Raw genomic sequence first — 21,332 nt, 5'->3', positions numbered from 1 at the left:
CTAGCCGCCGGGTGGTGAGCGATGAGAGGGCGAATTGCTCTCAACCGCTGCTTTGAAACACTCCAATCTTGCACTAACTACACGTCACGCAGTTAAAGAAAAGGAGTAGAAATACAGGCACGAGCAGAGACTTAGTTGGGACAGTTGCTTAAAAAGAGAGCACTGGGCTCCTTGCTGCCTTCGTAGCTTAAGCGCAGCTGAAATGTGCTTAAACAGCTGAAAACAGGACTAGAAGCCGGTATTTTCATAAGCTCAGGGAACAGGTATATTCTCTTGCAATAAAATCTATGAACCACGCGGGCAAAATACCCCAACAGCCCTTCAGAGCCATCTGCGGGAAAAAAGCCCCTTTCCACAGAGGGACTTCAACTGACTCCACGTGAAGCTCTCGTGCTCTTCCAGGAGCGATGCTGCCCTTAATGGCAGCTGCACAAGCAGGCTATCTAACAGCATCAAGTCCTCAGCAGCTTACCAAGAATTTATTAGTAGTGAATAAATATCTACGCCATTGAGTAACTCCCGGCAGCTGCAGAGTAAGGTTTCCAGGATCCCACAAATATGGGACAGGTCACGGGACGGTCCCCCTGAACCTGAATACAGCCTGCTCTTGTTCAAAGTGGCAAAGGAAATTAAAAGTCAAAATTTGCTTGTGGGAACAAATTTCTGCTTAGTATTAAAGCTATCTCTGGTACATCTGTAGAAATGCCTACACAGTAATTCCAGGTAACGCAGCAGTAAAGGCAGAGCGTTTCTATGCAGGAGAGAAAACAAGCCCAGAAAGCAGTCTAGTCAGCTGAGTTTACATTTTGTAACGTTACTTTATCAGTGATTTTTGTCTGTGCTGAAGCAGCCTACACACACGCTGGCTAGAGTCGCTGAACGCGGCTTAGCACAGCATGGCTCTTCTGAAGAACAGCACGTATCACAACTGGGTTTCAGAGCACCAGCGTGCCCAAGCTTCCAGGTGTCAGTGTCCACACGAAGAATACTGGAAGAGGAGCTTCCCTGCACGCTGTTTGTAATCCCCTTTGTTCAGAAACTACGCACAGCAAAAGCGTGTGTGGATACTGCTCCAATTTGCAAGTTTTTCTTGGGTAGGGATGGCCCACCCTCGCGAGGGATAAGCACATCGCTGACGGTACACGCCAACGAACAGCGGGATGTTCCATCTCACCCCGAAAAGCCAAGGAATTCAAACTTGCTTTGCAAATGTTCCCAAGCATCCATCACCACTGAGCTCTCCTCTAACATTCAAAGGCTATATAAAGAAAAACTACCAGACATTTCCTGATGCAATACCAATTCGCCCCAAGTTAAAAATAAGAAGTTTGGATGTTGTGACATTTCAGTAGAAGCTCGATTAGACACTTGTCTTGCACAACACTGCTGATTTCCATGAAAAGTTAAGTAAGGACAAAAGGCTACTGGAAAGGGAAAAAATGAAGTATATTTCTGCCAGTGGGAAGAACAGATCCCAGGCACAGCCAGTCGCAGATATCACTTGCTGTAGAAATTTTTAATAATCATTTGAAAAACAGCTGAACATTCAAGCGTTGAGTTTAGCTCATCACACAACTTGCATTTAAAGGCAGGTCCTCAGACACCTTCCATTGCCGCTCGGCCAAAAGTAGCCATCAGAGATTTATAAACTCAGTTTGTATGCTGCACTTGGAATCTTGATTGTTTTCTTTATCCTTCTTTACACTATTTATTTGGCCAGCGTTTGTTTTCTTTTTCCACCTTTACACTATTTATTTGGCCAGCGTTTGTTTTCTTTTTCCACCCAGCTGTGGTTGAAACAAGGGCCACGGAACAAGGCCCGACTGCCCTAGCTCAGGGCATCCGTTCCCACTTCTTTCAAATCCTGCAATGTCTTAACACTAACACGCGCTGTAGGGTGAATTCATTAATTCGCTTATTAAGTCTTAATCCACAGTGTTCTCTCTCCTTATTTCTTAAGGCATTTGTCCTACCTTGGCCTATTTTGATGGGACCTTTTCAAAGAGATGTGCCTATTCCTAGCTATTTTCTGTACTTGCCTATCATTATTCGCAGAGAGTAGCAGGGAATCTTCCTATTAACATAGAAAACGTTCAAATATTGTACTGGCAGCCATGCAAAATCTTGCAGGGCTCATCTTAGCATAGGAACACTCAGATTAAAGAATATCTGTGGATCTGGGTGAAGAAAAACCGGGGTAGAGATTATCAACGCAGCATGGAGCACGCATACTCAAAGCAGCTAGAATAGCAAGTCGCTGTGTGAAAAACCGTCCCAGTCACATGTTCCACAGCTTCGCAGCTCCGGTCCCTCTCACATCCTGTCCTCTCTTACATTAGACGCTTTGTAGCCCTGAGATTAATAACAGTTGTGAGTTCAAAGGCAGTAAATGGAACTACTTCAGTTACTCCAGCCAAAATTTAACACAGATGTCTTCTGAAGTACACTCACTGTTCAGTCACCATCTATTCCAGGATTAGAACTGACAACGTTATCTGAAACATTGATCTTAATTGATTTAATTTACTTTGTATAAAAACACACGTTTGTATATACAAGAGCAACGGGAAGCAAATATTTACATATGATTAAATATACAAAGTCTCAGTACAGATGCTCACCTTTACAAAATAAACGATGCTAAAATCTGTCACACGTTTTCTTGAAAATTTTCAGTCTCTTCGACATTAAGTTGGACCTATCTTCTTACCACAGTACATTTCATTAATAAAGCTTTTAAGAAAACCCTCCGTTTACTGTGTGAGAAACACGGTACGTATTAGACATGAGTATTACTGCAAGCACATGCAATCATAAACCAGAAAAAGTTATGAATGGTTAAGGCACAATGCTCAATTTGGTACTACTGTGCAATCGCCTAGGTGCTAACGTGTAAAGAAAAAAAAAAGTAAGCTAGCTCAACCTAATACCATTTACTGGTAGCCTATACTGATCTTTAAAGTTTAGTCAAACATCACAAATGCATACATGACCCAAGTCAAGATCCTGTAATATGTATAAATATTGTCCAGGAAACCCCCAGACTGCATAATTGGATTACGTGAAATGAAATATCAGATGGTAAGATGTGGATGGCTGAATTCTTGTTCAGAAGAGCACACTGCAAGTAAATACATACAACTGCTAAAAATCCAAGTTTAAACAAATGGGACCATAAATAATCCCAGCTGATCTAAATTCAGGGAAGGTGGAATAGCAGGGACCAATGTCACATTGGTGTGTGGATTTTCTAAAAACTGTAACATCATATCAAATCCGGTGTTTTCAATATGCTTCAGTGTGAATTTCTTTTTAATTTATTTATTAAAAAACCAGCCACCCGGCTCAGTAATAAATGAAGGTGCATTAGGAGAACTTAGACATTCTCCAACCTCTTTAGAGACATGCTTAATGTAAATGAGCACTTAGTGGTTTACTAAAAGACTGCCCACGTACATAAAGCACGTGCACAAACTCTGAGAAGCACGAAGACTCAAGCTAAATGCTGTAATAAAAGAGCAAAAAATGAGCGTTAATTGGCAAATATACTCGCTGGATATCGGACGCTACTGGTACACGTAGGCTTTCACATACCATCAGCGTGACAGTAAAAATAGAAATATATAGAAGTTCAAAGACTAAATAAGTAAGGAAGGTCCCATGTATAGCACTGAATTAGAGAGGAGATGAAGTTTTAAGAAAAAAGACCAAGCACATTGAACAAGAGTACAACTGAGATCCCAATCTGAAAATACTAAATGGGAAATTCATGCGCTGAGAGTAATCTTCCTCCGTCGAAGTGGGTAGCGTCTTCTTTCTGGTGAATCTGCAGCTTTTTTTCTTTTTAGCAAAACATAAGGATTTTTACTGCTATCAGCATCTGTTGGTGTGACTTCTCCTGGTGATACAAAATTCTGGACATCATTTTCCTCCTTCGCCTTGCAACCAGCAAAGACTTCTTGCCGCAGCTTGCAGAGTTCCAAGGTCGGTTGCCAAGTTAACGCTTGGGAAAAACCTTCTGCTCTTTCTATTAGCGCTAGGAGAGACTGCGAAAACAAACCCAAGTACCTCAAGTTACAAGGGAAAAGTAATGGTTACAATGACCAAAATATGTTAATTAGATTCTGACAGGTACGAAAGCTTCAGTGTCTGCAGAGATGATCCTTAGGATGGCAGGTGGAGGTTGGGAACTCAGAGCTACCAGCCTAACAGCGACAAGGGTCTGCACTCAGAAGCCATGCAAAGAGTATGCCAAGTTTAAGTATTCCTTCATTACATCTCTACGCTGAGTAAGTATCACAGGAACACCACACTTCATGTCTAAGCTGGTACTGAAGTAATAAATGTCACGTGCTACATGAAGTTGTACAGGTCTTCAAAAGATGTTTTATTTTTCAGATGCTGCAGGTTCTAAAAATCTCCGTAAAAAAGACTTCCTATAGCCACGGGGTAATCTTCCTTACTACCATGTGAGGGGGAGTGCTTTACAGATACAACCTCAGGAGTCCAAACCTAAGATGTACTTGCTTCAAAAGTACACACGCAGGCTTTTTTTGTACAAAACTATAACCGAGATGAGTCAGAACTCCTGTTGTGTGACATATTATCAGATCAAGAAAATAAAAAAAAATCCTCTTGGAGCACAGAGATCTCACCTTCATTGCTCCACTGATCTCTTTGGATGCCATTTCTGTCACCTGCTTCAGATCTGCGATGTAAGCATCTACAGAAAAACATAAAGCCCAAATAAACTTCTGAAACATAACTCCCTGCCCCCAATACTTGCTACTGACTTCTCAGAAATTGGACAGAAAAGCAGTAGAGTCCCTGTATAAAACTTAAACCTACAACACATCCCTTTGGTTATAGCATTGAGGATGACAGCTTGTATGTTTTATCTATTACTGTCTTACTACTACTACTCCTCTTTATCACTCAAAATGTAGTACTCTCTCACAGTCTCAACTATAGCAAGACACAAAGTTTCTCACTAGAAAACCTACCGCTTATACAAAACATGAGACACACAGACAGTATTTGACATAAAGGAAGAGAACAGTTATAAAGAAAAAAAATATCTGTTTCCAAACCTTTCAAGCTCATATTACATTTGATAAAAATGCATGAAAGGAGGAGAATAAACACAACTGTGCAGAAAAAATTAGATGAAGGAAACCCATTTTAAGGGGAGGAAAAAAGTAATTTTACAGCTCCAACAAGTCAGCGTTTACAATAAAGGCTACATTTTTCTCCTGGCTTAACTTACCAAGCTTTAACACCAAGAATAAAAAAGAACCAAGCACAAACAACATGAACCGCATTAATTCTGCTGGGTTAATAAGAAAAGAAAGAAAAAGAAGCTTTCAGGAGCACTGAAGCAGGCAGCAGGTGCAGAATACTGGGGGAAAATGGCATATCATATTGCTACTGCAATCAAATAGATCATCAATACAATATATATTTCTGACGATTGATTTACAAGCAATAATAATTCTTTACTCAAGAGTTCAACTCTAAGTTATTGTAAAACTGTTTTACATGTTCTCCACTATTATTCTGTTTGCAACGCTATGCCATCAACAAAAACTTAAAATCAGCAGATAAGCAAGCGTGCTCCCGGGAACTAAGCAGCCTCACCTTCACTACCATTATTTTTCTGTAGGGTTTCACCAGTGCCTGCAGTAGGATACAACGTTAGGTAGTGCACACACCCCTAAACCCTTTCAGGGTTAAACACAGCATTCTGCTTTGAAGTCAATCTCATTAGTGCTACTGAAGATAATTTAAGTCAATTACTGTATTCTAGCACAGGGTGACAGTGATCCCCTGCTGAAACGTAGTGAGCGGCAAGAGACGATATTTTCTTAAATTGTCTGTCTGCATGCCCAATGTGCTGATCGGACATGGTTTAGGAACACATAATCCACGTATGAACACAGATGCTAAAATGCACCATCGTTCAGAGTTTGAAAGGAAAAAACAGTCCAGCAGCAGCCTCTTTAAACACAGCACAGAGGCTTATTAATGGACATTCTCTAAAAGAAGGATATGTCCATAATGAAGCATTCTTACAGTAGAGTATTGGGATTAGAAGACTGGTGACCCTATAAAATGGCAAGGAAGGAGTTAAGTAAAAGTAAAAATAATTACTTGGATTATTCCAGTTATACAGAAAGACTGACACAGAGCTAAATGAAATTTGCCTGCAGGAGTTCAGCTTGACATGGACAGCATTATATTCCTCAGAGTTCAAGGCTTTCCAAAACATAGGGAAATGAAAAAAGGAAACGAAAGGTATTGAGTAATCTAAACATTTTTGGTTTCTGGCCACTGTACTTGCTAAACTGGGATACATAAACTTCCCAAAGACTACATAATACTAAAATTCAGCACAAACTCTATGCTATCTTGGCTAGGACTTTGCTGTTACCAAACCTAAAAAGGCAATACCATAGTGCAAGCTGTTACTAACTTCCAAGTAGTAGTTAATTCACATCAGAAAAGCATAGATCCAGACACCAGAAACCAAAAGAAACCCAGATATGAAGTGACGCTCTTTACTGCTCCTGTTAGCTGCTTTGCTGCACAGGCTGGCATTTCTGGAAGCAAGGTCTCCTGTTTACAAAGAGGAAACGACGCCTAGAGTGAAGGCAGATCAGCAGGGTGAGAACCAGAAGATTAAGCTCAGCTTCTCAAACTTTAACACCACTGCTTGTTACACCAGCTTTACACCATGCGCAGTAATCCATAGTGAGGGTTCTGCTTCTCAACTTAGAAGAGCATTGGTAAATTCTGTCATTTTTCAATACCTAAAAACAGGCAAGACAAAACTTTCAATTTCTTAAGGCCAGCCTCAAAAAAGCTCATCCCAATCACCAACTGCAAAATACACCACCTTGTTCCAAGGAGTCTGTATAAGCGATCTTTCAAAAGCATGTAGCAAACTTATGACGTTGTTTGCAGTTTTGTTTCTTCATCAACCCTTACAAATGACACAGGCAGGATAAAATTTAATGCCTACTTTGCAAGTTAGGAGAGTCAACACTGCCTTCACTGAGTACTACACAACTGCTTTCAATTCCCTGAAGAAACTGACTGACTAGGAAGAGAGACTGAAGCATTTCTAGTATTCATGTAAAAGGAACACAAGAACAGTCAAAGTATAATGTCAGCGATCCATCTAGTTCCCCATCTGGCCTCCACCAGTGGTGAAGGAAAGAAGTAAGAAAACCTATTGAGGGTAGCTCTGTGACAATTTCTACCCGATACCCACACAGCGGCCAGCTTTTGCCTTTAAGTACAGTGCCCAACAGCAGACAGCACTTAAGAGAAATGGGTACAACAAATTGATGCAGCAATACATTCAGTTATGACAAACTTCTAGCTTTTTTAGTTAATTATTTAAACAGTCAATAATTTTAAACAAATTTAAAGAAAGCTTCTTAAGCATTTACAGCTAGCCCGTAAGACAGGCAGTATTTCCTCAGTACAGTTGCGCTCCCCGCGAAATCTTTACCTTGAGAAGGCTGTGATCTTATCTCTTCTGGTGTTACAAAAGGCTGGTAGAGTTTCTGTGTGTTCAAAAAAAGAAAAATTCTGAAATACCCTCTTGGTTTAATAGATGTCTAATATACACATAGCATTCAGAACAATGCAGAGAGACTAATACAAGGAGATGGTGGTGGAATTATTTAGATAAAGAATGTATTAGAGATACAGTTTATAGACAGTTACTGGAAATAGTGTTCTGGTTAACACAGTTAAGTTCACTGCAAACACGTCTCCAAAATCTGCTTTAGTTTGCAGAATTTTAATTATTACAGCATGAGAACTAAACTGAAATCCAGGCATTTTGGAAGAAGCATTGCCACCTGCTGCACAACTGAGGAAAAAGAGCTGCTCTGGCTTCTAAGGAGCCATTCACAAAAACAGTACGCTTTCACAGAGGAGCGAACTTGAATAAAGGGTACATTAAGACAAAAAGCTAAGAAGAAGAAAACTATTTAAATGACTACATTCTAGCCCTGCAACTACTTATGCATGAACAAGAACACTCTCCTTCACAATCCAGGCTCTCCATCTCCTTGGGTCTACTGGGAGTCTTGTGACTTGACATCAGCTAATTATGACATGAAGTTAACTAATAATAAATAATGAATACAACTAATATGTAGTTATATTAAAGGTGGAATTAGAAGTAACTACTGGGGAAGAAGGAAACAAAGCAAAGACATGGGAACGTAAGTTATATCATCTGCAAGTTAGTATTTTTCTCCACTTCAGGAGCTGTCCCTCAATCTTCTTCAACCAAAAACAAGTAGGAGGAAAGTTAGTTATTCCTCCCTGTAGTTTTACCAGAGCAAATTTTTCACAGTTCACACATCTTAGCAAGTTTACAGTAACAGCTCCAAGCAGAAGAACAAACATTGCTTGTTATCCTCAAACATAACAGAATGTATTGACTCAGAACCTACAGGATAATCTCTTGCTTTGGCAAGATCACCACACTAAATAAGTGGTTCTCTCCAGATAAACTGCAGTTAATTACTGCATCTTCATAGCTGCTCTTTATGCCTCAGAAAACATGCATCACAGGAGTTGCTAGGATCAAAAAAGAACATAAAAATACCTCAACCAAAAGCAGAGAAACCGCTAGTACCTTCGCAGAAGTAGCTGGGGGGGGGAAGACAGTTCATTTACAGAGATAAACTAAAAGCTTTCTATATTTTGCTGACACTTTTAATTAAAATTATCATCTAGTTGTGGTAGGGTAAAATTTGAAGAGGTCAGCAACAGAAAAAAGGTAGTGTGAGAGGCATTCTAAATAACTAATCCACTTTGGGACTCAGGTAGAACATAGTTTTACTTTTGGAGAAAGATTGAAAGGTCTTGCTTGTTAAATCTTGGTGTTACTCAATAGCATATTTTATTTTAGGTTTTTTGTTTGTTTGTTTTACATACTTGATACATTGACAAAACAGAGAGATCACAAAAGGCAATATATGTTAGAAAATATCTCAGATGTAAGACAAATATATACCCATGCACTTCTACTTACTGTAAATCATCTATGCCTAGCTAACCTAGAGAGTTACTTACTTTTGTCAATTTTAGTCCCCAGAAACGCAATGCAGGCTCTTAAACAATTTTCTAAAAAAAAATCCCTGTCTTCTGTCGTATAGAATCACAGAATAGCTGAGGTTGGGAAGGGCCTCTAAAGAAGGTCTCGTCCAACCCCCTACGGAAAGCAGGGCCAACTAGAGCAGGTTGCTCAGGGCTTCATCCAGGCAGGTTCTGAATATCTCCAAGCACGGAGATGCCACAGTCTCGCTGGGCAACCTGTGCCAGTGTTTGACCACCCTCACAGTCCTTTTTTATTTTTAAATGGTTAAATGGAATTTCCTGCATTTCCATTTGTGCGCATTGCCGCTTGTCCTTCTTTTTTCCGCATAGAAAACTGACTCCTAATTAATCAGCAGATAAGCAAAAGGCAGGCCTAATGTAACTGCAGGGAAGAAATTTAGCAACCAAGGACATGACTGGGTTGTTTAATGCCAGTAATCACTTTACACTCAGTGTCAAAAAAACCACAGAAATTACTGCACCTATTCATTAATCCACATTACTTTTTTTTTTCCTTTTATTTACTGAAAGTACTTACTCAATGCAGTCATTAGCTCAACAAAAGTGCTTAGGAAAACACAGACCTCTTTTTAAAAGTCATATACTGCACATGATAATATCTGTATGTATCATAACATTTAGTACTTCAACCAGCCTCCAGCCAAGGATTTCAGAAACCCGGATTTGACAAGATAAATAGGTGTACACTGGCTTGCAAATCATGAGTCATCACGTTGAAGCAATCTGCTTAAGGAACTTGCTGAACTGTGCCACAGGCCCAATTCGCTCATAGTCACACCACTTCGTAGTAACCCACATTTTATTGAAGAACAAATTAATACAAAGAAACAATTTCATTATATGAAAAAGAATCAAAAGCAACTATGGGAAGGAGCTTAAAGGTCAACAGTTGATGATTTATTTCTAAGTTACACACGGTCAGCAGCTACTATACGCAAAGGTTTTCTGAAAATCTTAGGTTACTCACCAACATCTCTTGCTCTGCTTTCATGGTTTGGATAGCATGCATCAGTATCTTTCTAGGCCACTGCTTACGCTTTGTTGTTGTCCCTACTATTAGTTCATCAAATTGATCTTCAAGAATTTTGATGTTGGAACCTAAAAATGACAAACACACAAAGTTATTGTAGGAATTCTACAATTCTTTTTTTTAATTTGAGACAGTTATAAGGAAAAAGACAGCTTTAGATCTAAAATAAGAAATCATGCATGATTATCAATGAAGATAAAGATATCTGTCTTGGATCTCCTTGTAAGGTGATATAGAAATTGGAGCACAACTTGACGTTGACCAGTTACTTTTGAAGTAATGGAGCCAGCGAGAATGGGGGAGGCAGGGAATGATCTGGGGAAAACCCGAAAACGTATTTTTCTCTATGCATTCTGAATCTATAAAGAAAATCTCACAAAGAAATTGTTATCTTTTGAGATAATTTGTTTTTCAACTGAAGAAAAGCAATGCAAGATGCAGCAAGAAAAATTGTTTATCTGTGTAATTTACAAGTATTAAACAAACGCCAACTGTCCAAACAGTAATTTGAAGCCTAACTGATTTTATATCATATAGAGCACAGATATGCAGTTTAATTTTAAAATCCATCTATGAATTTTTGACAATATACAATGCCACCTTAATGAAACAGGGTTGCTGGAAATACTCTGCATCCTGAGGACTTCTGTAATTATTAGTCATATGGAGTTGGCAAAAAACCAAAACATGTCTGCTTTCAACATCTGAGGCCTGAGAGACCCACTCAATCTTATATCTTAACTGCGTGTAACTGAAAGGTAGCGCATATTTCTACACTTTTCCATCTGTGCACTCCTATAATTTTTCTCCCCGGTGGAGATTTGAAATGGCTTGCTTTTTTATTTTTTTAATGTGATTTTGCAAACTCCTTAGCATTTAAATTCACTGTCCCCACTAACATCTTGAGCACAACCTGCAAGCCATGCAATGTTTTCAATCTAGTGGTAAAGAATGGATTTTGAGCACCCTCTCTTGGTCAATCTGTGCAGAATCAGGTGATTGCAAACCTCAAAAGGGCAAAATCAAGGTTTTAAGAGTTTGTGGGTTTGTTTTGTTTGTTTGCTTTAGGATCACCATGAAATCATTTAAGTATAGAGAGGAAAGACCTGAGCCACTGAAGGCCCAAAATGCCAGATCACCTGGTGATCCAAACGGGATCAGAGATAGGCAAATAAGTAAATTTATGTCAAATTAAAAAGCACAATACAGTCCTTACACCTGTTAATGCCAGCTGTAAGAAGATGACAGTATCTCAGCGGGCATAAAGTTAGACTTGTACAGACAAAGGCTAACTTACTGAAAATAACATCCAACAGGACAAAGTTTTCCTGTTAAGAAAATCCTCTTACGAATTTTTTAACAAACTGGAATTAGTTGAGTGAGCCTGAATCAGTTCAGGATTTTTCTTCATGAAACCAGTGCATTTTTGACTTTGTAGTCAAAGGAGTTGGAATTTTATCATTCTAGAACTACAACTGCTGAAGCTTCCTGACCAAAAAACAGTTCAAGGAGCTCTTTCTCCATAGCCAGTTCAATATATCTGTATTTTCAGCTTCATGCAACTGTAAAAAGCATCAAGTTCCAGGCAAAGAACAGCTAACGCTAACACAGGTGAGCAAATCAATCGCACTGAAATTTTCTTTGGACACCAGACTACCAAGAATATCCACCACTATTATTCAAAAGACAATACTTATAAAAATATTGTACATATTACATATAAATATATGACTATATAGCAATAATTATAAACATTTACTTAATTTGTATATGAAATAGTAGCCACAGACATACTACTAGGGTCTTTTGATAGGAAGAGATCTTGGCCAATGTCCCTAGCACAAAATCACTCAGGCTGGAAGGGCCCTCAGGAGGTCTCTCCTGACTCAAGCCTCCTGCTCACAGCAGCGTTAACACCCAGTTCAAACCAGGTTGCTCAGGACTTCATCCAGCTGGTTCTTGGAAGCCTCCAGGGCTGGAGACTACACAAGCTCTCTGGGCAACCTTTTCCAATGCTCAGTTATCCTAACAGTGAATTATTACTTCCTTACATGAAGTCAGAACCTCTCCTTTTAATTTATGATCCTTGCCTATGTGCACCTCAATAAATAGCCTGGCTCCATATTCTCAGTAACCTCCTCATAGGTACTGGAAGGCTGGCTTGTCTTCTCTGGGCTAAACAAGCCCAGTTCCTTCAGTCTCAACTCATAAGGCAAGTGTTCCAGTCCCCCCGCTGCCTTGGCAGCCTCTGATGAACTCACTCCAGTTTATCAACAATTTCCTTATACTGAGGAGTCCAAAACTGAGTGCATTAGATGTGCTCTAGTAAGTGCAGAGTAAAGGCAAATAATCACTTCCTTGGATCTACTGACTACGCTGCTGTTAACCCAATATACTAGGCTGGCTCAGGGTTAGCCCGCTAGGACCCCCAGGCCCTTTTCATCCTGTAGCCCTGCAAGGGGTTACCCGCTCCCAGATTTAGGGTTTTGCTTTTTGTCCTTGTTGAATTTCATGAGATTCCCATAGATGCATTCCTCCAGCCTGTTTACGTCCCCCTGAGCGGGCCTGCCCTTGAGCACATTCACTGCGTGCCACCCTGGTTGATGGAAGGTGCCTTCACCCAATTTGCAGCTGACATCTCCTCCTCCAGGTCACGGATAAAGACATTAAACAGAACGGGCCCAACAGGCACCTGAAGAACTCTGCTTGTAATCGGCCCTGAGCTAAACGTATGAACCATTAAATACTACCCTCTGAGCATAATGATCCAAGCCAGGATTCTCACCTACCTAGACCTTAACATCCTAGCTTGGATGCTCTGGGAGACTGTTTCATTGAGTACTGGAGGAATTCCAATGGAAGAACACCAAGAGAGCTGGCATCAGGAGTACATGATGTATGTGCAGCAGCTGAGGGAGCTGGGTTTGTTCAGACTGGAGAAGAGAAGGCTGGGGGTAATTTAACTGCTACCCTCAGCTACCTAAAGGGTGGTTCTAGAGAGGACAGAGGCAGGGTCTTCTCAGAGGTGTGCAGAAAAAGGATGAGAGGCAACAGATATGTCACAGCAAAGGAAATTCCAATAGGCCACAGGAAAGAAAACGGTCACCATCAGGCCAGTCAAACACAGAAACTGCCTGCCCAGAGAGGGCAAGAAGCCTCTGGACTTGGATCCTGTTGCTGTGTTCTAGCTTTAAAAATAGATCACCTTACCCTATTCCATTAAACTGTGCATACTCCCTTTTTTCTGATAAGAGAATCTGATGAAACAGAACATGCTCTTTCTTAACCTCCTGAATGAAAAATCTCGCTTTGAAATACCAACTTTCTAAAAGCTTGCTGCAGGCTTTCCAGCAAGACAGCTGCCATTAAACTAAGTTAAATCTTTATTTTTCCCATGTTAATATCAGACACTTTGGGAGTCTCTAAGCTACTTTTCTCTAGTAGTCAGGAGCAGATCCTTTAAGTTAGGTAGGCACCATACTAGCGATATCTGGAACTTGTGCCTTGAGATCTATAAGGATCTTGTCAGAAGTGTCAAATGAACAACGGTCTTTCAGATAAAGCACTTTCGTCTTCCCTTTTCTCTTGGATGCAGGTCCCTACACGTCTTGGTTACCCTGCTGTTCGTTTACAAACGCTGCTCTGCAAGAAGCGCGCTCCCGCAGCGCGGCACTTCAGCTCTTTACACGGGCACATCTGAGCTGGAGTTTGGCCTTACCTGCTCCGTGAGCATCCTTACTGCCGCAGATAGCTGGGGGGAAAACTGCCCAATTAAAAATACGAGACGCAGAAACCAAAAAAAACCTGCCCAGCCGGAGATTAATGGAAACCAACACATACCACTCTGCAGCTCAGAGTCATCCGAGGCCTCCTCCCAGGGCTGCCCATTAACGGTCACGTTCTCCCGCACCGCTGTTTCGAAGTTCTGCAAGAACGGGAGAGCTTGAGAAGCCATCCTTCAGGCACAGGTACGCAACACCTGCCGCTGGAAAGGCCCCTCCTGCCTCACCGCCCTGCCCGGGTCGGCCACCTCGGGGGAAACACCTACATGAACCCGCTAAGCTAAGGCCTGGCGCCGTGGGGCGCCTCAGCTTTGTGCGGGTCCCCGGCAGGAGCGGGCACAAGGGCTCAGAGACGAGACCCAGTAGGGCCGGGCCTCCCCGCTCCCCCTCAGCCTCACCCAGAGCGCGTCTCCCGCGGCGGCGGGCCCGCCCGGCTGCCCCTGGGCCAGGGCCCGCACGAAGGGCGCGCAGAGCGCCATCACCTCGCCCAGGCCGCGCCGCGAGCAGCACCGCACCCGCGGGTCCCGCCCAGCGGCGGCGGCGGCCGGGCTGAGCGGCGGCCCCGCGCCCGCCTCCCCCGGCGGCGGAGGCGGCAACAACGGCGGCGCCGGGCCGGCCGCCATTTCCCGCCTCGGACGCAGGGAAAATGCCGGCCCGGAAGCAGAACCCGCCGCCTCCCCGCCCTTTCCCCTCAGCCCCGGGCGCGGCATGGCGGCGGTGGGGGCGGTGGACTGCCACTGCCACCTCGCCGCGCCCTGCTTCCAGGCGGTGAGGCGCGGAGGGGCGGGTAGGGGGGATGGCGCTGGTGGCGGTGCGGCGGCCCCGGTGCTAAGGCGGTGCGTGTCTCTTGCAGGACGTGGAGGCCGTGGTGCGGGCGGCCGAGCAGGTGAGGCGGCCGGCGGCGACCCTCTCCCCACCCCTCCCCGGCCCCACCGCCCGGCCCGGCCCGGCCTGAGCGGGGCGGGGGTTTCTCTCTGCCTCAGGCGGCGGTGATGGCGCTGGTGGTGGTGTCGGAGCAGGCGGGGGAGTTCCGGAGCGTCGTGGCGCTCTCCGAGAGGTGCGAGGCCGGCGGGGCGGCCCGGCGCCCACCCGTGTCCCGGCCGCGGGGTCCGCGCCTCGGCGGGAGCGACTGGCGGCGTGGGAGCTGGCGGGGGACGCGCTGCCCTCTTCCTTGGTCAGGCCGGCCTGTCTTTTTGACTTTCAGCTCGCTTTCTGCGCGGTCTCTCGCACGACTGATGCCTATTCCGTGTCTAGATTCCCAGGGTTTGTTTTGCCGTGCCTGGGAGTTCACCCGGTTCAAGAGGCTTCGCCAGAGGAGCAGCGCAGTGTTACTTTGAAGGTAAAACACAGGCACGTTAGCTTAGCGCAGCTATAAAATGCCGCTGGGACTGCTCAGGGCAGACGACGGGATGCTCTGGTCTGTCTGATTTAACTTCAGATCTGCCCAGTGATTTTTCTGCGCTTCTGTAATAGAGATGACCCAGCGGATCAAATCCCAGGGTCTCTTAGCACATCCATTTGTCCGCGTTAGTCCTAAAGCAGAATTCTTCGCTGGAGCCATCTGGCCATACTGCTGCAGTGAAACAGTTTTAAAAATCCCAAGTGAGTGCTTTGCTTACAGCGAGCAGCACGCGTGTGTGTTTGCAGATGTCGCTTTGTTAGCGTGGGAAGTGGAAGGCGACCGTTTGTGCCCTTGTCCTGAAAAACTTGGAGAGCTGTCTGCAGCCATTTAATGTTGCCAGGCTTTTTATGGGCCTTGTTTTAATTACCTCTTCTGCTCCTGGGGAAGGATAATTTGAAATGAAGGGTCATTAAGTAAAGAAGGGAGATCCTGCAGGTTTCTGAAATCTGTCTGACCGTACAACTCACAGTAATAGCAACTACAGAATTTAAGAACAATGAAAGAAACTCTAATTTAATAATAATGCTGAGTTCACAGCCCTTCCATCTTGTAAGGGCAGTGAAGGTTGCATCTTTAATTTGTTCTTGCAGGATCTGGATGCTGCATTGCCGCTTATAGAACTCTACAAAGATAAACTGGTGGGGATTGGAGAAGTAAGTAGAATTCCATGAGTTCTTTAAATGTCTATGGCTTTGACAGCATCTGTCACCAGAATTACAAAAACTTAGTGAATACTTGGTTTTGTGTATACAAAAAGTACTGCTATCAGTCTGAACAAGTGCTAAGTCCAATTTGTAATTCTCTCAATGTGCTTTCCTTTATAGGTTTGCCTGATTCCCTCTTTTCTTTCATTATCATTATTAGGAAATAGAGGGCATTTATGCTGGTGAATTTAGTAGGAAGAATTGCATAATTATGCTATATTGTCTTATACCCGAATATCTTTTGATCTATTCTCTGGCACAGTGAAGTGTTTAGTGACATTGTTATCCTCATTCAGATCCTTCCTGCCTTGTTCCCTATCAAAGTTAGGCTAAGCTATGATTTCAGTACACCTCACCAACTTGTACAGTCCTTTTTTCTTGTGATCCCTCATCTGTCTGTATCCATGTGTCGTCTCCTGTCTTACATTTGTTTATAAACTAAGTGAGGCTTAAAAGCTGTAGGGTAGAATCTGCCTCTTTTGTGTGTTGGTACTGGAGGGACTTATGGCTGGTTATGTTGTACTTGTACTGTATGTCAAGGACTTTAGTTGGTGTAACTATGAATAGGGCTGCTTTGACAAACTTTAAATTTTGCCTGAACATGTTTAAATCAAAAAAGTATAGAATTAATGGGTAATTTTTGCTAGAGATAGGACTAAAGGTTCAGGTCAGAAATTTTACTTGTATTGGAGATCCAGATTTGAGATTTAATCTGAAATAATATTCAATAGAATGTAAAACCCCAGAAAACCAGTTACAGATTAAAATGGTAAATACACTTGTTAATAACCGTCTGACCACAAATGCTTCCATAGTTGAAAAGCTTATGGTTGAGAATGGATTCCTTTCTGAGTTAAGCTACAGTTGAGCTCATTTTAATTGCAGTCTCCACTATATATATTTTGAATTGCCTTGCAGTTTTGAAGCATTTTTTGCCTTTATATATGGTGTTGTGGTTTAGTCAAGCGTTAGGTCTGTAAAATTTTTTCACTTCTCTTCTTGTACTGTAGGTTGGACTAGATTTCACTCCCAGATTTGCCAGCACGGATGAAGAGAAGGAAGGACAAAGACAGGTTTTGATCAAGCAGATTGAGTTAGCAAGAAGACTGGATTTGCCTTTGTAGGTTTTGTTCGTACTAGTAGGAGAATTTGCCAGATTTCAGTAACATGTGGAAATATTTCTCAGGATTTATAGTTACTAAGAGCCTACAGAACTGTTCTTACATGGATTAAACTGGCATTAGTGTCCTGTCGGTCTCCAGTTTGAGATTTAATTATAGAATTTTCCCTATGTTTGCACTTGAATACAGTGGTCTTCTGTGTCCTGTCCTTGCTATGTTGTTGCTATCTTCACTGTAGCTAAAATCGTTCATATATATGCCTCTAGATTTTTTTTCCTGATAAAAGGTGTAATACAGATTAATTATTTTCTTCCTAAACTGCTGTTAGTTTATTTGTGTTTACAAAAAAAAAAAAGTGTTTTGCTGGATTTCCTAATGCCGGGCCATTCCTTGCTGTGCAGAAATGTTCATTCCCGCTCAGCTGGAAGACCAACCATTAATCTCTTAAAGGAGCAAGGTATGTTTTTAATGCATTTTCTCCATCATGGCTTTTGTCAACAGAATTTCTTCAGTTGTGTCCTCACATCAGTTTGTGTACATGAAACTTGGGAGGAATAGTGCAGAGATTCTGTATTTGTTCTTTATGGGACTAAGGTCCCATTGGAAGCTGACATCGAACACTGCTAATGATTTGGTTTGCTTCTTTTCTCTGAGGTGCTACAAAGGTGTTGCTCCATGCGTTTGATGGGAAGCCATCTGTAGCGATGGAAGGGGTGAAAGCTGGATACTTCTTCTCCATTCCCCCTTCCATTATAAGGAGTGAACAGGTAACGTTTAAAGGGGTTTTCTCCTTCTCGGTGCTTGGGGATTGCAGGTAATAGCTGACAGCTTATCATGATGGCAAACATGACTGTTTTCACTGCGCAGCTCAAGAATATGCTTGGGTTTGAGTCTGTACAGTTTGAAGTGGGACTAGCAGTACTCACATACAGTTGCTGTCACCTGACACTTCTCGATAGAAGTTTCAGTTGCTTATAGCGTTGCACATTTTTACTTTGGCTAAATTTCTACTTGGGGCTTTTGCCTTAGCTAGACTTTTGGGGGGAAATTTTCGCTAAAATGGTTCAGCTCTTCCTGAGAAACAAGGGTTAAGAAAATAGGCATTTTTTTCTCATTTTAATGTGGTTTCTGGTGAAGTCTTCTTCGGAAGCTTCTGTCACTGTATTGTTTTAGAGTAGGGATGTGACACGTGGAAAAGGACCAGTTTCTGTCTCAGTGCTATGGCACTTTCTGTTCAAAAGGAAATCTGCTCACAATTGGCTAAGTTACAGACCTTTGAAAAATTGTGATTATCACAAGGTGCGCCCAGCAAAGAAGCAGCTAAATTGCTTAAAGACAGCATTGGTCAGGTTCAGCCCTTGATTTGGTGAGCCTGCTCTTTTAATTTCTACTCTGGGCTGCTGCAAGGTATGCTAACTTCTTATTTTGGGGCAGCAGTCTGTTTCCATCCTGCACCATCATCACTTTCTGTGATAAGCTCAGGAAATAGAAGAAAGGAAAAGGCATGATTCAAGTGGAGGGGATGTGAGGGATGGATATAGATGGGGATGAGCTTAGGAATATGAAGAAAGGAAAGCAAACTAGGGTTGAGGGGTAAAAGCAGAGATGGGAAAAAGGTACACAAATATTATACAGAAAAATAGCAAATTAAAATTGCATTGGCAACTCTAAATATAGGGTATTTTGTGCAATATAACCACATGATTTAATAAATAACAATGTATGCAGTGTTTAGAGATAGTACTTCGGCTATTTAGAAAACAGGATAATCCTAATTTGAAGGGACTTCTTGAGCAACTCTTGGTATTCTTGCTTCCATTCTGGAATTGTTGATAAAATGCAGACAATGGCACTAAAGTCTTTTGACATTGCGTTTAAATGCAGATGATATCCTCCCTTTGTACATTTTTTCCACAGGTCTAAGTGCATAAAGTGTTTAATAGCTGTCTTATTTTCTTCAAGAAGCAGAAGCTTGTGAAACTGTTACCTCTGGAAAGTATGTGCTTGGAAACTGACTCTCCTGCTCTGGGGCCTGAAAAACAGGTAAATGGTGGAGGGGAGGGACCTCTACATATGTATATCCAAACCCGCACCTTATGGAGGTCAGTTACTGGCATGGGAGAGTGAAGTAGTGTAAGCATGAGTACAAAGGATGAAAGAGGTTGTCAAGTGAAAAGTTTGAGATGAACAAGTCAGTGTTCCTGAGGCTGGGAAAGGAGAAGAAATCCCAGGAATGGGCCATGGGGAAAATAAGCCAAGGAGAATAGATACATGTAATTTCTCTGGCACACATGCCACAATGTGACTGAAGTTGTGTCAGGAAGTATTGAATCTGAAACACCTGTGATCTGCAGGGATCTGTAACTTGGTCTGGGTTTTGTTTGTTTTGTTTGTTTTCAGGTGAGAAATGAACCAAAAAATATTTACATTGCTGCAGACTATATTGCCAAAATTAAAGGAATTCCAGTTGAAGAAGTTATAGAAGTGACTACACAGAATGCACTGAAAGTTTTCCCCAAACTTCGGAACTTTCTTCGGATGTAGATTCAGAAACTGAAATACATGATATTGCAGAAACTATTATTTATGGTGTAATTAATAAAACCAACGTGCATCTTGTCTTGAAGTGGAGTTTTGCTGTTGGGAAGTTCAAGAAGTGAGCAGAGTGTTATGTAGATGCATAGGATAAATATAGGGAATTTCTCAAAGACCTTTGGTATGCACCATTGTCATCTCTTGGATGTGATAAAGACAGGTTGTTCATTTGTGTCTCTCATGTCTCTGAAGGAATACTTTGTAAAGAAGAGCACCATAGAATTGTCAGTTTAGTTTCTCAGGCTCCTTGCTCAGCTGCTCCTAGTCTGGGAGATGGCTAATGTGCGGTGCTTAATGTCCCCCTCATTCCTTAATTTCTGCTGACTGAAAGTCACACAGCTGTGGGCCCACTCATGACACGAAAGCTCCTGTTGGGACTCGCAGGCTGCACATCCCTTTCTGAGCCATTAAAAAAACCCAGCTGGATGGACATGCTCTGTATGTCGCGTTGAGTGGGCTCTGCGAGTGGTGCAGAAGCAACACCTCTGATTTCCTTCAAAATACAGTTGGAAGGAAAGAATTCTAGCCCTTCTACCCCTTCTTTCCTTTTCCCTTGTATACAGTAACTTAACAGTTGCTCAGATCTTGGCTATTTTGAGAAGGATTTGCTTTGATTTTTTTATATTTTATTTTTTGAATCATATTCAAAGGAAAAAGCTTGGGTTTGGTCTTATTTCAAGGACTTACTCTTCTGACTGCTCAGTGTCAGGAGATACGGGATGTGAAAGGGAGACAAGCCCAATTTTGTGAGATCTTGGAGGTAACCTGTCTGCTGTGGATTCTGCTATGTTGGCCAGCGTCCTAAAAACTGAATCTTGTGCTCCCTCACAGCACCAGTGTGGATGTTGGCCTGTTGAAATACTGATCAAAATTTTGCTGACTATAAGCCGGCAATGAACGAGGTGAGTTACGTGTGACGCTCCGTTGTTCTGAGGGCCGCCAGGGAAGCAGAGGCTTTGTCTCCCTAGGGGGAGCGTTGCTAGCTCAGTGAAGAAAATACGCAAGTGTTAACTTAGTCCATGACCACCTCAGGTACGGAACCATGCGTCATACCAGCTGCTGGTGAGAGCATTTGGCTTTAAGATTTGGGCATGTGTCTTCTATGTCCCGGGTGCCCATGTGATTTTTCAGATGAGACTCCTTCCTGTCTTCCCGGTTCCAGCATCTTCCCGGTTGCCCCTTTGCAAAATGGTTTGTAATGCCCTGTTCTGAAATCATTTGATGTCTGCCTCCTGGGGTGTATGACTGCAAGGCAAGGGTTTGGGGTTTTTTCCTGTTTTGAGGAGGGTGCAGGTAGAGAAGGTATCAGCTCCTAGATGGGGGGGGGAAGGGGAGCAAAAGCTTGTAATGTAAGCAATATCCATCTTAAACTTTTGGTTTCCTCTACATTTTCTTCCTCAATTTCTTAAAACCACATTGTCGGGAGGGGTTTTTTTTTTCTGTCTTTAGCAGAACAGCCGTGTTCTGCTTTTTGCCTAGAGTTACCTTATTAAGTTTAAACGTATCTTCTTAAACAGTTTTCAGCCTGCAGCAAACAACCAAACTTGAATAATT

At 42.4% G+C, this 21,332-nt stretch overlaps 2 protein-coding genes across 3 annotated transcripts; one reads left to right on the top strand and one right to left on the bottom strand.

The window, feature by feature from the left end:
* Window positions 1-1,724: 1,724 nt before the first annotated feature.
* On the bottom strand, window positions 1,725-14,666 carry NSL1 (NSL1 component of MIS12 kinetochore complex; the record flags this gene model as incomplete). The annotated part of the gene is made up of 6 exons (XM_082306559.1): window positions 1,725-4,046; window positions 4,656-4,723; window positions 7,517-7,571; window positions 10,112-10,242; window positions 14,015-14,099; window positions 14,355-14,666. 6 exons carry the CDS (start codon window positions 14,664-14,666, stop codon window positions 3,768-3,770), a joined length of 930 nt encoding a protein of 309 aa, XP_082162685.1. The 3' UTR covers window positions 1,725-3,767.
* On the top strand, window positions 14,604-19,809 carry TATDN3 (TatD DNase domain containing 3). Of its 2 annotated transcripts, none has more exons than XM_082306561.1 (10): window positions 14,604-14,724; window positions 14,810-14,842; window positions 14,940-15,013; window positions 15,211-15,295; window positions 15,949-16,011; window positions 17,073-17,182; window positions 17,585-17,640; window positions 17,838-17,950; window positions 19,149-19,226; window positions 19,584-19,809. In XM_082306561.1, the coding sequence occupies exons 1-10, from the start codon at window positions 14,665-14,667 to the stop codon at window positions 19,725-19,727; spliced, it is 816 nt and encodes a 271-aa protein (XP_082162687.1). In that variant the 5' UTR covers window positions 14,604-14,664; the 3' UTR covers window positions 19,728-19,809. The 2 variants fall into 2 exon arrangements, with proteins under 2 accessions (XP_082162687.1, XP_082162686.1); XM_082306560.1 differs by having other exon boundaries at window positions 19,146-19,226.
* Window positions 19,810-21,332: the final 1,523 nt, after the last annotated feature.

Source organism: Platalea leucorodia (genome assembly GCF_965183815.1).
Source record: "Platalea leucorodia genome assembly, chromosome: 3".
NCBI classification, from domain to species: Eukaryota; Metazoa; Chordata; class Aves; order Pelecaniformes; family Threskiornithidae; genus Platalea; species Platalea leucorodia.
The sequence above is the reverse complement of the archived record's forward strand: the minus strand, read 5'-3'. Positions and strand labels throughout refer to the sequence as shown.